This window comes from Chiloscyllium plagiosum, chromosome 29 (genome assembly GCF_004010195.1).
Source record: "Chiloscyllium plagiosum isolate BGI_BamShark_2017 chromosome 29, ASM401019v2, whole genome shotgun sequence".
NCBI lineage: Eukaryota > Metazoa > Chordata > Chondrichthyes > Orectolobiformes > Hemiscylliidae > Chiloscyllium > Chiloscyllium plagiosum.
The window spans coordinates 44,296,068-44,308,595 of record NC_057738.1 but is presented as its reverse complement, the minus strand read 5'-3'; the positions used below and the strand labels follow the sequence as shown (position 1 = coordinate 44,308,595).

The 12,528-nt window shown below is 38.6% G+C and overlaps 1 protein-coding gene across 10 annotated transcripts in view; it reads right to left on the bottom strand.

The window, feature by feature from the left end:
• LOC122564562 (cadherin-12-like) overlaps positions 1–12,528 on the bottom strand; it is a 584,392-nt gene that overhangs the window by 22,914 nt on the left and 548,950 nt on the right. For all 10 annotated transcript variants that reach the window (XM_043719639.1, XM_043719638.1, XM_043719640.1 and 7 more), the window contains 2 exons: positions 11,700–11,821; positions 6,006–6,123 (listed from right to left, as the gene is read on the bottom strand). In XM_043719639.1, the coding sequence (XP_043575574.1) occupies positions 6,006–6,123; positions 11,700–11,821 (240 nt within the window). The remainder of the gene's footprint in view (positions 1–6,005; positions 6,124–11,699; positions 11,822–12,528) is intronic.

The window sequence follows — 12,528 nt, the reverse complement described above, 5'->3', positions numbered from 1 at the left end:
GGGCTCAAATGTGGTCTTGATCCCCCAACCTTCAGACTCATGTGGCAAGATGCTGTCCACTGAGTCAGGTCTAACCACTGTTAAACAACATATGAAAAATGCTGTTGATTTGAAATCATTAAACAATCAAGCCAGTTTCATTCTCAATTCTCCTGAGCTTTCTGTATTTGGCAAGTAAGCACCTCTTGATGTATGGAGCAACACTCTTCAAAATGGAATACCATAATCCGATTTTAGAAATTGGACTTTGTTTCCAGGAAAGAATATTTGTGAAGGCATCACTTGCAATTTCCTTACACATTACATTTGGATTATCAAAATTGTCATCAATTTATCAAATAAATTAGCAACTTAATTCCTTGAAATGTATGAAAAAAACTTTATAACAAGCACAGTATGAGAACCTGAATCTTTACCATAAAGTTTCCGTTTTACAAAATGAGCAGGAAGAGGATTATGGCACAATGATCGTTGGCTTTTATCATTGACAGAATAGAGACAGGAATATGTAATTAGCCCAAAAGGTGAAGCATAGTGGAACTGAAAAGTGTGTTGTGACTCACCAGCTGGCCAACATTTCATTTTGAAAAATGTAATTGTTAGGTTCCTAGAGGATCAGCAGGCACCTCTTTCAGCAAGAGATCCATGGCTACATTTCCATCACCCTAAGGCAATTCAGTCTGTCCCATTCACTGGCTTGATTGCTGTAGCTCCTACAAATTTATTTCCCTTAGGTTTCCATACAATTTCACATGCTTATATTTCGTGACTCAATCATGTGTTAGTTACAAGTAAATAAATGAGCGAACAGCATGAGTAAGTCTCTTAGCTCCATGAGCCTACTCTATGAACACCACTGTGGATATCCTTACACCCCAAGTTAACTTACCAATGTTCATTTTGAGTGGTTGTGGTGAAATCCTCAAACTCCTTCTCATAGGTTTAAGGTGACAGCAGAAAGATTTAAAAGCGACCCGAGGGGCAACCTTTTCACACAGAGGGTGGTGTGTTTATGGAGGCTGTGGTAGTGGTGGATACAATTACTACATTTAACAGACATTTGGACAGCAACAAGAATAGGAAAGGTCTATAGGGATACGGGCCAAGGTGGGCTGAAAAGCTTGTTTCTGTGCTGTGTACCTGTATGACTATGACTATAACAACACTGTTATGTATCATAGCTTGCAGGAGTTCAAGAATGCAGCTCACTACTACCTTCTCCAGAGTAATTCAGGATGGGAGATAAAAACTGGCCCAGCCTTCAACAGCAATATTCCATAAAGATATTTTAAAGAGTAGATGATCCGATTGCAGTATCAACTCAACATTCTTACTTACTCCCAATAGCCTTTACCACTTGCTTAACAAGAATCTATTGACTTCTGGTTTTACAATATTCAAAGACACAATTTTCAAAACTTCCTCAATTGTGGATCTGGAAATGTTCTATCAGATTGGGAAACAGCAAATGCATCTCTCATATTCAAGAGAGGACGAGTACAAAAAAAAGGAGGGAACTATCGGCTGATTATCCTAACATCTATCATTGAGAAAATGTTTGAATCTATTACTAAAGAGATTGTATGTCAGTACTTGAAAAGCCTGAGCACAATCCTGAAGAAGCAATTTGATTTCGTGAAAGAGAACCAATGTTATAGTAAAAATACTTCTTGAGAAAATAGCCAGCAAAGTAGGCAAAGAGAAACATGTAGATACATTGTAGTTAGATTTACAAAACGTACAAATCAAATGTTACTGCAAAAACTTTGAAGTTATGGTGCAGTGGCCACATATTAGATTGGGGTAGGATTGGTTTGTTTAACGAGAAAGCAACAATAAGTATAAATGAATTACTTTCAGATGAGAAAGCTGTAACTAATGGAGTGTAAGTTTAGTCTTGGGATCTCAACTATTTACAATCTACATCAATGACTTAGATGAATAGATGATTGCAATGTATGATTGCTAAATTAGCTGAAGGCATAATGATAGGTAGGAAAGCAAGTTGTGAAGAAGATATAAAGAGACTGCAAGAGAATATAGGCAGTTTAAAACATAGGCAAAAATGTGAAACTAGAGTATAATTATTATCTTTGGTCAGAAGAATAGAGAAGTAGACCATTTTTTAAATGTAGAGTGTTTGGCAAAAGGTTGTAGAGGTTTAGGGGGCCTGGTTTTCTGCTATCACAAGATTTAGTGCACAGGTACAGGAAGTAATTAGGAGGGCAACAGAACATTATAGTTTTTGTTTTGCAAGGAAAGTGGAACATAAAAGTAGGGCATCTAGCTACACTTGTACAAGGCAATCATAAGATCATATCTGGAGTCCAAATCCAGTTTTGGTCCCCGTACCTAAGGGATATAAGAAGCAGTTCAGAGAAGGTTGACTTCATTCTTTGGATGAGGATGTTCCCTGACCAGGAAAGATTGGGCCTATACCATTGGAGATTTGAAGAATAAGAGATGATATTGTTGAAACATACATGATTCTAAGAGGACTTCACAAGATGAATGTGAAAAGAATAGTCCCCTTTATAGCAGAGAAGGGCTCAAAGGGCTCAATGCAATTCTTATGCTTGCATCATGATGAAAATTGTGATACATAAATATATTATTTTTGGAATCGGAACTTTTGAATAGTGACAGGTGATGGTTATTTCCATGAGGGGTTTTCCTTTAAAAAAAGACAAGGTCAGATAGTCCTTCTGGAATGGGGATGATCTCCAGCATTTTGTCAGAAAGCAGTTGACTGTGGACACCTGTGATGTGAATAGAAAGATATTTATATCATTAAATCTGTAACAGGTAAGGTAAATATACAAGGTAAGGTCAATATAGAAGGCCATTTGTTTGGTTTTCAGTTGAGAAGAAAATAGGGTGCACAAGTTTTATTCATTCGGTTCAAAAAGCATCAGAGTTGAGTAGAAAAACAAAGTTAGCTACCCTTCTAAAAGAATGTCAGGGTATTTCAGGGAACAATTTTACCTTAGTAGAAGGGTTTAGTTGGTAGAACTTTCAAATCTTGAGAATTTGGTTAGAAATCTGCAGCTTATCAGAACTGAGAAAGTTTAGGCTATCACGTTTGTGGGAAATTTATGTCAGTAGATCTGGAAATAACAAACTAAACTGTCTCCACAGTACATGAAGAAGAAACAGTATGTTCAGTGAGCTTAGGGTGTGATTTCTCTGGACTTGAGTCTCTAAAGGAATCTTGCTGGAAAACAAATGATTGAGCATTGTTTTGCTGTGTGTTTCAGATTTTGCCAACTGAGTTTTGTATTTATATAGCTATTGTTTGCTCTTGAATTGGCTGTTCTGTGGAATAACATCTGATCTGTTCTTAAATAATATCTGTTACGTCATGTGAATATGCCTCAGTGGATAACCACTACGCTAACTAACTAAACCTAAAATCTAAACACATGACTTATTAAGGCTGGTTTCACTCTGGGATGTGGTTCAGCCAAGACTACCATCAGCTAGCATCATGAAAGAATATAATTAACTGTATTTTCTCTATTTGTGAATCTCACAAATGTCAGGAGTGAAGCAGCCTGGGGGGGTGTGAGGATGACATTACTTTGTGATATTTAAAGAAATCACCAGATGTTTTCAGGTAAATTGCAGGCTAATTTATTTCAGCTGTTGTATGTTTGTTTCAGTTTGTGGAGACTCTCAGTGTCAGAACTCACTTTAACTATTTAAAAAGAAATGTTGTGGTTCTGTTCACCGAGCTGGGAATTTGTGTTGCAGATGTTTCATCCCCTGTCTAGGTGACATACTTAGTGTTTGGGAGCCTCCTGTGAAGCGCTTCTGTGATGTTTCCTCCAGCATTTATAGTGATTTGTATCTGTCGCTTCCGGTTGTCAGTTCCAGCTTTCATCCCCTGTCTAGGTGACATACTTAGTGTTTGGAAGCCTCCTGTAAGCGCTTCTGTGATGTTTCCTCCAGCATTTATAGTGATTTGTATCTGTCGCTTCTCCTTAGTAGCCACACACGCAGATGACAAGCAACATGAGTTCGACTGGGACAACACTACCATTATAGGACAAGCCACACAGAGAATAGCCAGGACATTCCTACAGGTATGGCACTCATCCGCAGATTCAATCAATAAGCACATCGACCTGGACCCAATATACCAGCCACTGCAGCGGACAGCTGGAACTGACAACCGGAAGCGGCAGATTCAAACCACTATAAATGCCGGAGGAAAGATCACAGAAGCGCTTCACAGGAAGCTCCCAAGCACTGAGGATGTCACCTAGATAGGGGACGAAACGTCTGCAACACAAATTCCCAGCTTGGCGAACAGAATCACAACAACGAGCACCCGAACTACAAATCTTCGCACAAATTTAAAAAGAAAATTGTGGCTAAACCTACAGAGGACTTCTGACAGGGTATCGGCAAACCACTATGAAAATATTCAAACCTGAAATAATATCAAGGGGATCTGGTTCTGTTCCCATGTTCTTCGAATAGGAAATGTTTTTATTTCAAATCAACTTGCCTTAGTTTTGAATTTCTCAAAGCTTTACATGTGAGAATTTGATCAATCTTAGTTATCCAGGCTGTGATAACCTATTCTTTTTGAACCACCACCCTTTATTCACCATTGATTCCGAAGAAAATCTGGAACTAAGAGTCAAAATGATGACCATGAGTTCACCATCAATTGTTGGAAAAATCCATCTGGTTCACTAATGTGCTTCAGGGAAGGAAACTCCCATCCTTACCTGGTCTGGCCTACATGTGACTCCAGACCGACAGCAATGTGGTTAACTCTGAACAGCTAACTGAGCAATTGGAAATGGGCAATAAATGCTGGCCTAGCCAGTAATGCCCTCATCCCACCAATGAATAGAAAAAACATTTCCAACGCTACCAATAATCTGAAAACTTCAATCAACCCAATCACCAACAGGGCTCCCTTTCTATCTCACAAATCTTCAAACAACTTAGCACATTAGTTGCTTTGTAAAGTTCTTTAATTTACAATAAAGTTTTCAATTTCCCTGTGCCAACACCATCTCAAAACTGTCCTCAAGCGCTCTTCCACCTGCACCAGCTGTTTCCCCCATATCCCCATAGCCCTAAAGACTACAGTCACAGGAGGTAGCTGTACTTTCATCATGAGGCGGGTACAGTCGGCAATATTACAAAACTCTGACTGGAGTGGGATCTGGCTGAAGAATTTGTTGTTTTAGCTGTGGTGAGGCTATTCTTGCCCTGCCTACCATTGCCGGTCTGATACTTATAACTGCACCAGGAGAGCTGTAGTGAAACAAGCTTTTTAAACAATGGCCTCTGCTTCACACCATGATGTGTTTGACCACCCACAATACACCTTTTTAAAGATGCTACCCTCGCCCATACAAACAAGGAACAGGAGGAGGCCATTCATCCCCTCCAGCCTGTACTGTAATTCAATAAAGATCACAGCTGACCTGATTGTAACTTCAAGACTGCATTCCCATCTACCTAACCAAGGATCTATTCATCTCCGCCCTGCAACAGAAAACTAATCTCCGGTTTCAAAATACAACTCTCAATTATCTGTATTTCAGGATAATAAACAAATTGCGAAATGTGTATGACACAATTACGGGGAGAAAGAGACCCAAATTGCTTCATAAATGTCAAAATAATGCTGTGAGTGATACAAAAATGACAGGAAAACAATAATTTCAATGGAAATGTCAGCCAAAAATAAAGAAGTAAACTGATAAACTGAAAATCTTTGCAAGGATCTGAAATTACAAAAGAATACAAGGAACCAAGTGGATGTTTTGCTGATTACTCAGATAAAGATTGTCATCATTTTGAAAGCATAGTTATTTGTGTAGCTTCCAGCAGTCAGCCGAATGACACACAATGGCTTAAAAAAATTGCAACAAAGACAGGGCATGTATTAAAATAAGATAATTAGTTTGAAGAAATCTGTAGGAAATAGCCTGTCATTTTAGAATAGAGAAATTTTTTTAAAAAGCAACAGTTCTTACTTCCGTTGTCGTGGATTGTGAAGTTAGGATTGGTAGCAGCCTCAGGTGACAATCTGAAATGAAATTGTGGTGTAGTAGGTGGCATATCTTTATCCTCTGCGCTGATCGTCATAATGATCTGAAAAGACCACAGCAGAGGGAAATAACTAATCACGCGTTATGCTGATCCTGAATCCATGTGTAACAGAAAAATTAAATGTCTTTCAATCCCACACAATAAAACAGAAACTGTATCCCCTCCTGTTTCCATGCAGACAAAAGCAGGTGGGTCATAATGCCTAGGAACATTGTCAATGTTTAGGAGGGTCATGTGCCTGGGGGAACTTGAAACAGAAAAAAATTCACACTGATGATTTAAAAGCCAGCCTGTGTATAAACATCCAGAAACATATCAAGATATAAATGCAATCAGATATATGTGCACCCTGAGCTACTTGGCTGTTGCATTGCAGCATGAGAAAGATTTCGGACTGCGTTTACCTCAATGTTATTAGAAGAGTTAGATACAGTTCTTAGGGCTACAGGGATCAAAGGGTGCATAGAAAGCAGGAATAGGGGATTGCATTGGATGATCAGCCTTGATCATATTGAATAGAGACACAAGAAAATTCAAGACAGACAAGCAGGAGGCTGGAAGAGCTCAGCAAGCCAGGCACCATCAGGGGGTGGGGAAGTCAACATTTCGGGTATAACCCTTCTTCAGGACTGAAGGTGTAAGTGAAGACAGTTAGAGGGTACAACATTCATTCATCCCCACTTCACCACCCTGTCCCCCCACACCTGCAACTCCCCTTACACCCTCAGTCCTGAAGAAGGGTTACACCTGAAACGTTGACTTCTCCACCTCCTGATGCTGTCTGGTTTGCTGTGTTCTTCCAGCTTCCTGCTTGTTTACCATCATCACATTGAAAGGCACAGCAGGCTTGAAGGGCTGAATGGCCTACTCCTGCTCGTATTTTCTTTTTCAATGTGCTGTTGACTGACTCCTGTCTCATGAGTGTTTTTCCAGCAAGTAACAAACACAAACTAAATATTCTGCAATTTCTTCTAAGATTGGGGAAGTACTTAAATCTTTCTTCATTTTTTTCTTAACTTTCTTGTCCAAAAACTTTAGCTTTGTTTGGACAAACTCAGCAGGTCTGGCAGCATCTGTGGAGAGACAAACAGTGTTAACATTTCAAGTCAAGTGACTTTTCTTCAGTTTACAGATGCTTCTAGACCTGGACGGTTTCTCCAGCAGTTTCTCTGTTTGTATCACAAAATGCATTAAACTTGGAGCTTGTTAAACAATTCCTCCTCATGGCTTTGAATTCTTAGACAATTAACAGAAGGGCTGTTTCTCTCTCACAGACAGGTTCAGGATCCTGTCATCGGTCAGGTCCAAGAAAAATGGATATCTTTAAGATATGTAAGACAAAGGGTCTACCATGATCAGTCACAGAGTGCCCTGGAGCACTGGTTAATCAGCTTCATGGCAGACACCCCCTCATCAACTCAATTAGAGAGTGAATGGTGGTTTTATTGAAATAGGTAACAGACTTAGAAATCTTTGGCAGGGTAGATGGTGAGAGATGGTGCCCAATGACTGGAGAGCACAGAACTTGGAGACTTAGGTTAAGTAGGTCAGATATTGTGAAATGAGCTGAGAAAAACATTTCCTAACGGTGCAGTATGTAACTTTGGAAATCTCTAACCGGGAGCATTGTGGATGTTCAATCAATGCGCATCAGGACTGAGATCACGAGATTTTTGGGCGTTAATATTATGAAGAATATCGGAATAGAACAGGAAAGTGGGCTGGAGGTAAAACATCAAACATCTTACTAAATGGAAGAGCAAGGTTGGCATGTAGCACTGACCTTGGGCACTGGCAACACTAAATGTAGCCCTATTCATAATGACGGAAGCAAACGTCAATGAAACAGTGTTACCCACTGGTCTCTGGCAGTCCCTGGATGCCAGATACAGGAGCATCAGTCCTAGTTCAATAAGTTATAGGAATAAACAACTGTTTGTGATGCACTTCACTTCCAAGTGCTCAAAGTGGTATGGTGTGCATCAATAAAATAATGAAGTAGAAAATTACGGGTACACCTCGCCCTGGCTGTGTTGCTCAGCATGGCGTTTTTGAGGAACCCTTGGTTATTCGCTGTGCAGGTAGTCCAAGCTTACTCTCCATATGTCAGGTACCTGAAAACAATTAATTACCTATTCTCCTGCTGGCTTCTCCTGTAGCATAAATATCACTCTCTCCAGGGCTGCTGCTTATCTACTATTGTGGTTGCAGTTCAGGATCAGGAAAGGCCCAAACTTTTGATAAAACCTCAACCTGATAGAATTTCTTGTAGTGACAAATTCTGTCTATTGTAATTATTAGGAAATATTCTGAACCTTAATAAACTTAATCTGGACCTGTACCACAGTTTTCAACCTTTTTTTCAGACGTCCATCATTCAATATTAATACCTCTTACAGAGCACTCAAGCTTAAAAAAACATTGAACACAGTTCTTCACGTTGACTTCAGTATAAATGCCGAAGTACTTTTATTATCACAATTTGTTTTGCATCTTCACAGGTCAACCTGCCTTTCCCAAATAGAATGTCAAATGTATGTATCTGTAATTCAAAAGCTTATCCTGAAACAAAGATTTTGCAAAAGTAAGTAGTACTGAAGTATTGCAAATGAGTAGATGATGAACCTCTTCAAAACTAGCCATTGTTTATCATTTGAAGTTGACTTACAAAATGTACACTGAGAAGCTTTGTAGGTGAAATTCCTCTTGTGGAGATCTTTACTGAAAAGATGAGCTGAGTTGATAATTGCAATGCATGCATTATATCCATAGCAACTTTCTCTGGAGAATTACAGGCAAGAGAAAATTCACTGTTGACACTGGGCAGACACTCAATGTAATCATTTGTTTCTGTGGAGATCTTTAACTCTGAATGGGACAGTGTGACTTATTAATGATTAAAGTGACCGGTGACCAGGGCATGCTCTAAATGTTCAAGCATGCCTACTCTTTATCATGGATGTTTTGATATCCCTAATTTTATCCGCTGTCTGCAAACTAAAGCAGAGTTTAAATATTAATCTCCACCAACTGTGGGTAAAAGTGTGGCTCAGTGGTTAGCACTGATGCCTCATAGTGCCAGGGACCCAGATTCAATAACAGCCTCAGGTGACTGGCTGGCTGGTGTTTGAATATTCTCCCCAAATGAGTTTCCATCAGCTGCTCCAGTTTCATCCCACAGTCCAAAGATGTGCATGTTAGGTAGTTTGGCCATGCAAAGTTGCCTGTAGAATGCAGGGAAATGCAGGCTGGTGGATTAGCTACAGGAAATGCAGCATCCAAGGGACAGAATGGGGGTCTGGGTCTGGGTGGGATGTTCTTCAGAGGGTCAGCACAGACTTGATGGGCTGACTGGCATCTTTCTACACTTGCAGGGATTCTGTGAATAAGGCCTTTAATGAGTATTGGGGAAAGTTTCACCACTGGTAAGGTGAAACTTTCCGATTTCAAGGAAATATGATGGCTAAGTAGTGAAGATGATAAAAAATGAAATGAACTATAGTTACCATATAGTACACTGATGTATAGATAAAGTGTTTACTTTGAAACCATCTGCAAACCTAGCTAGGAGTAGATTGCATAATAAAAATTGCAATTTGGAATGACTGTCCAATCGATTAGAGTTTCACCAGATACCGGACTTACATTCAGGCGATGACTGATTATCTCCAGCCTCAGACATTACAGTTGCTGCATTGTTTCTCACCTTAAGAGAACAATATTCTGGTGCAAGGCCGAACTGTAATCCCCTCAAAAACAAAATTTTAACAACCTGGAGCACCATCTAGTGTCAGGGTTTACAATCTGTTTATAAATCCTTTGTTTGGGTTTCACATGTTATACAGCTTTGGACTGTCAGTTTTTCCAAAAATGTATTTATTATTTCAAATTATATTTTTATTAATTGGTCCGCAAGTCAGAAAAGGCAATTAGGATATTGAACATTAGATACAGAGAGCAAATTGGACCTTGCTTTTCAGGTGATGAAAAAGATGGAGCATAAAATCAAGATTAATTTGATCTAGTAGATTTTTTCCACTCGGGGATGAATGAAATTACCCCTGTAGCATATATTCTATGTTTATTGTCAGTGATACCTGGAATTTATCCACTTTTTTCATTCATTGTGCAATGCACCTCACAATATCCAATACTATCAGAGATTTAAATCAAGTAGTCAAAACACAAAATAATTACAGCAGGTGCCTGTATTAATTGAAGGAATGCAAGTATTGGAGGTGGAATCTAATGTGATCTAGTCATGTTGCAACCAGTATCAGGACATATATATCATATATGTTACCACGTGTTAATGTTAAATATTTGAAGATTACATTGAAGAATTATGAAGTGAAATTGAGCTGTAAGACATTGCAGATTATGTACAATTATTATAATATATTATTGAAGACAAATGCAACATCACAATTCTATGAAATATCATGTTTTAGTAAAGATGTTCACCGATTTTTAAATAGAATGACTTATTTTTCAAATACAAGGTCAAGGAATTTCACATCTACTCAGAATGTCATTTACCTGGTATTTTCATGCAACACATCAGAACTTCAATTGATTGATTATTTTGGGAAATTGCAATTCTGTCCACATTCACAGAGGTGGTAGAAAAGTCACAGAAAGGTGAAAACCTCTTAAAATACTCTGGCATATTGAAGAAAAGGCCCCAGATTTGCTCTATCGATAAATATTCTAAGTAGCCAATTTCAATTGTTTATCCATATGGTTAATCAGAGATCTGAGGAGGGATTAGTTTGGGATTAGTTTGGCATGGACTGGTTGCACCGAAGGATCTATTTCTGTGCTGTATGTATGGAACGAGCTGCCAGAGGAAATGGTGGAAACTGGTACAATTACAACATTTAGAAACCATCTGGATGTGTATATGAATCGGAAGGGTTTAGAGGGATATGGGCCAAACTCTGGCAAATAGTGTTAGATTAATTTAGGATATCTGCTCAGCATGAACGAGTTGGACCGAAGGCTCTGTTTCCACACTGCACAACTCTATAACGTTTTGACTGTCTAATATATTAACTCCTCTCTTTTCCACTCCTACTTATTCTTTCCATTTGGTTGAAAGCTGTAGTTGGTTGTCAGGGCAAGAGTAGGTACAAGCAGCTGAGAGCCGCAAATAAAAAGAGGCAAGAATTGCCATAAAATGTGACCATTAATAAGTCCTAAATTCCCTTCCTGTTGTTAATTATTCACCTTTTTCTCCAAGCCCCCTGCACTCTCACTATGTCACTGCACATAGCAGACTGACATGATACGTTAGACCCTTGTCCTTATTAAAGAAACAGCAACAGAACTAGTCAGAACCGATTCAGTTTTCTGTTAATATTACCTGTAGGTATTTCCTTAGAGCAGTTAAATAATCAGCTATTGAAATATCAACGTCAATGAGATTGAAATCACGTTTACACAAATACACAGGGTTACCACTAAAAGTGTGGTGAAGTTACAGTGATTGAGTGACATCAACTTGCAGGAAATTCCTAGCCTTGCCTTACTTACAATTAATATGACAAAGCAAAATAATAAAACAGTGCCCATTGTCTCTTTTTACATTTTGTTTTTAAATTCATTCAATACTGTACCTGACCAGTCTTTGTATTTTCACACATCATGGTCTCGTAAGGCACTGAGAATTCTGGTGCATATTCATTAACATCTAAAACTTGAATGGTCACAGGGACTTTGCTAACCAGATCAGGGTTGCCTGTAAGAAAAGAAAACAAGGAAATATATTTTCTTAGAAAGATAGTGACATCAGTGACAACAAATGAATGCAGATTTATAACGAGAGGTAGAGAAAATTCTGAGATTACTGAATCCACTAATTAGTTGTCAGTCAGGATTCTGGACTAGAATTTCTAATTCCAAATGCTATTTGGCTTCACAACCAGCTGTTGCACAAAAGATATATTTTCCTGTTCTTGTATCACAGTGCTTTGGGTAATTTACCTTCACATATCTGCAGAAGTTATCTACGAAAACTAGAACATGAGATGACAAATTTCTTGAACTTAAGCAAGTTCCTGACTAAAGTGCTTCGATGCTAAGGCTAAAGTTTGCTGCATAAGAATTGTATTTGTGGATAATCACAGGTAACTTTATTCATTTCTATTCTCTAACTTAGATTAATGGTTAATTTCTTGTGTTGAGTTAGGTTGCACACTAGAAATTCAAGCCCCTTTCTACATTTGGGACTCATCCACAAATATTGGGAACATTGGCCTTCAAGTGATAAAGATGTAGATTAAAGAATCCTACTCAATGCATTAACCCATCTTTACAATCTGACCACAACTCTAAGAGCACAACCCTATTGAAGAGTAAGACTGATCTGAAACAAATAATTTCAAACAGTGCCCAATATTGACAGGATGAGGAAGAGGTTTGTTTAGATCAATATCAAACCTTTTC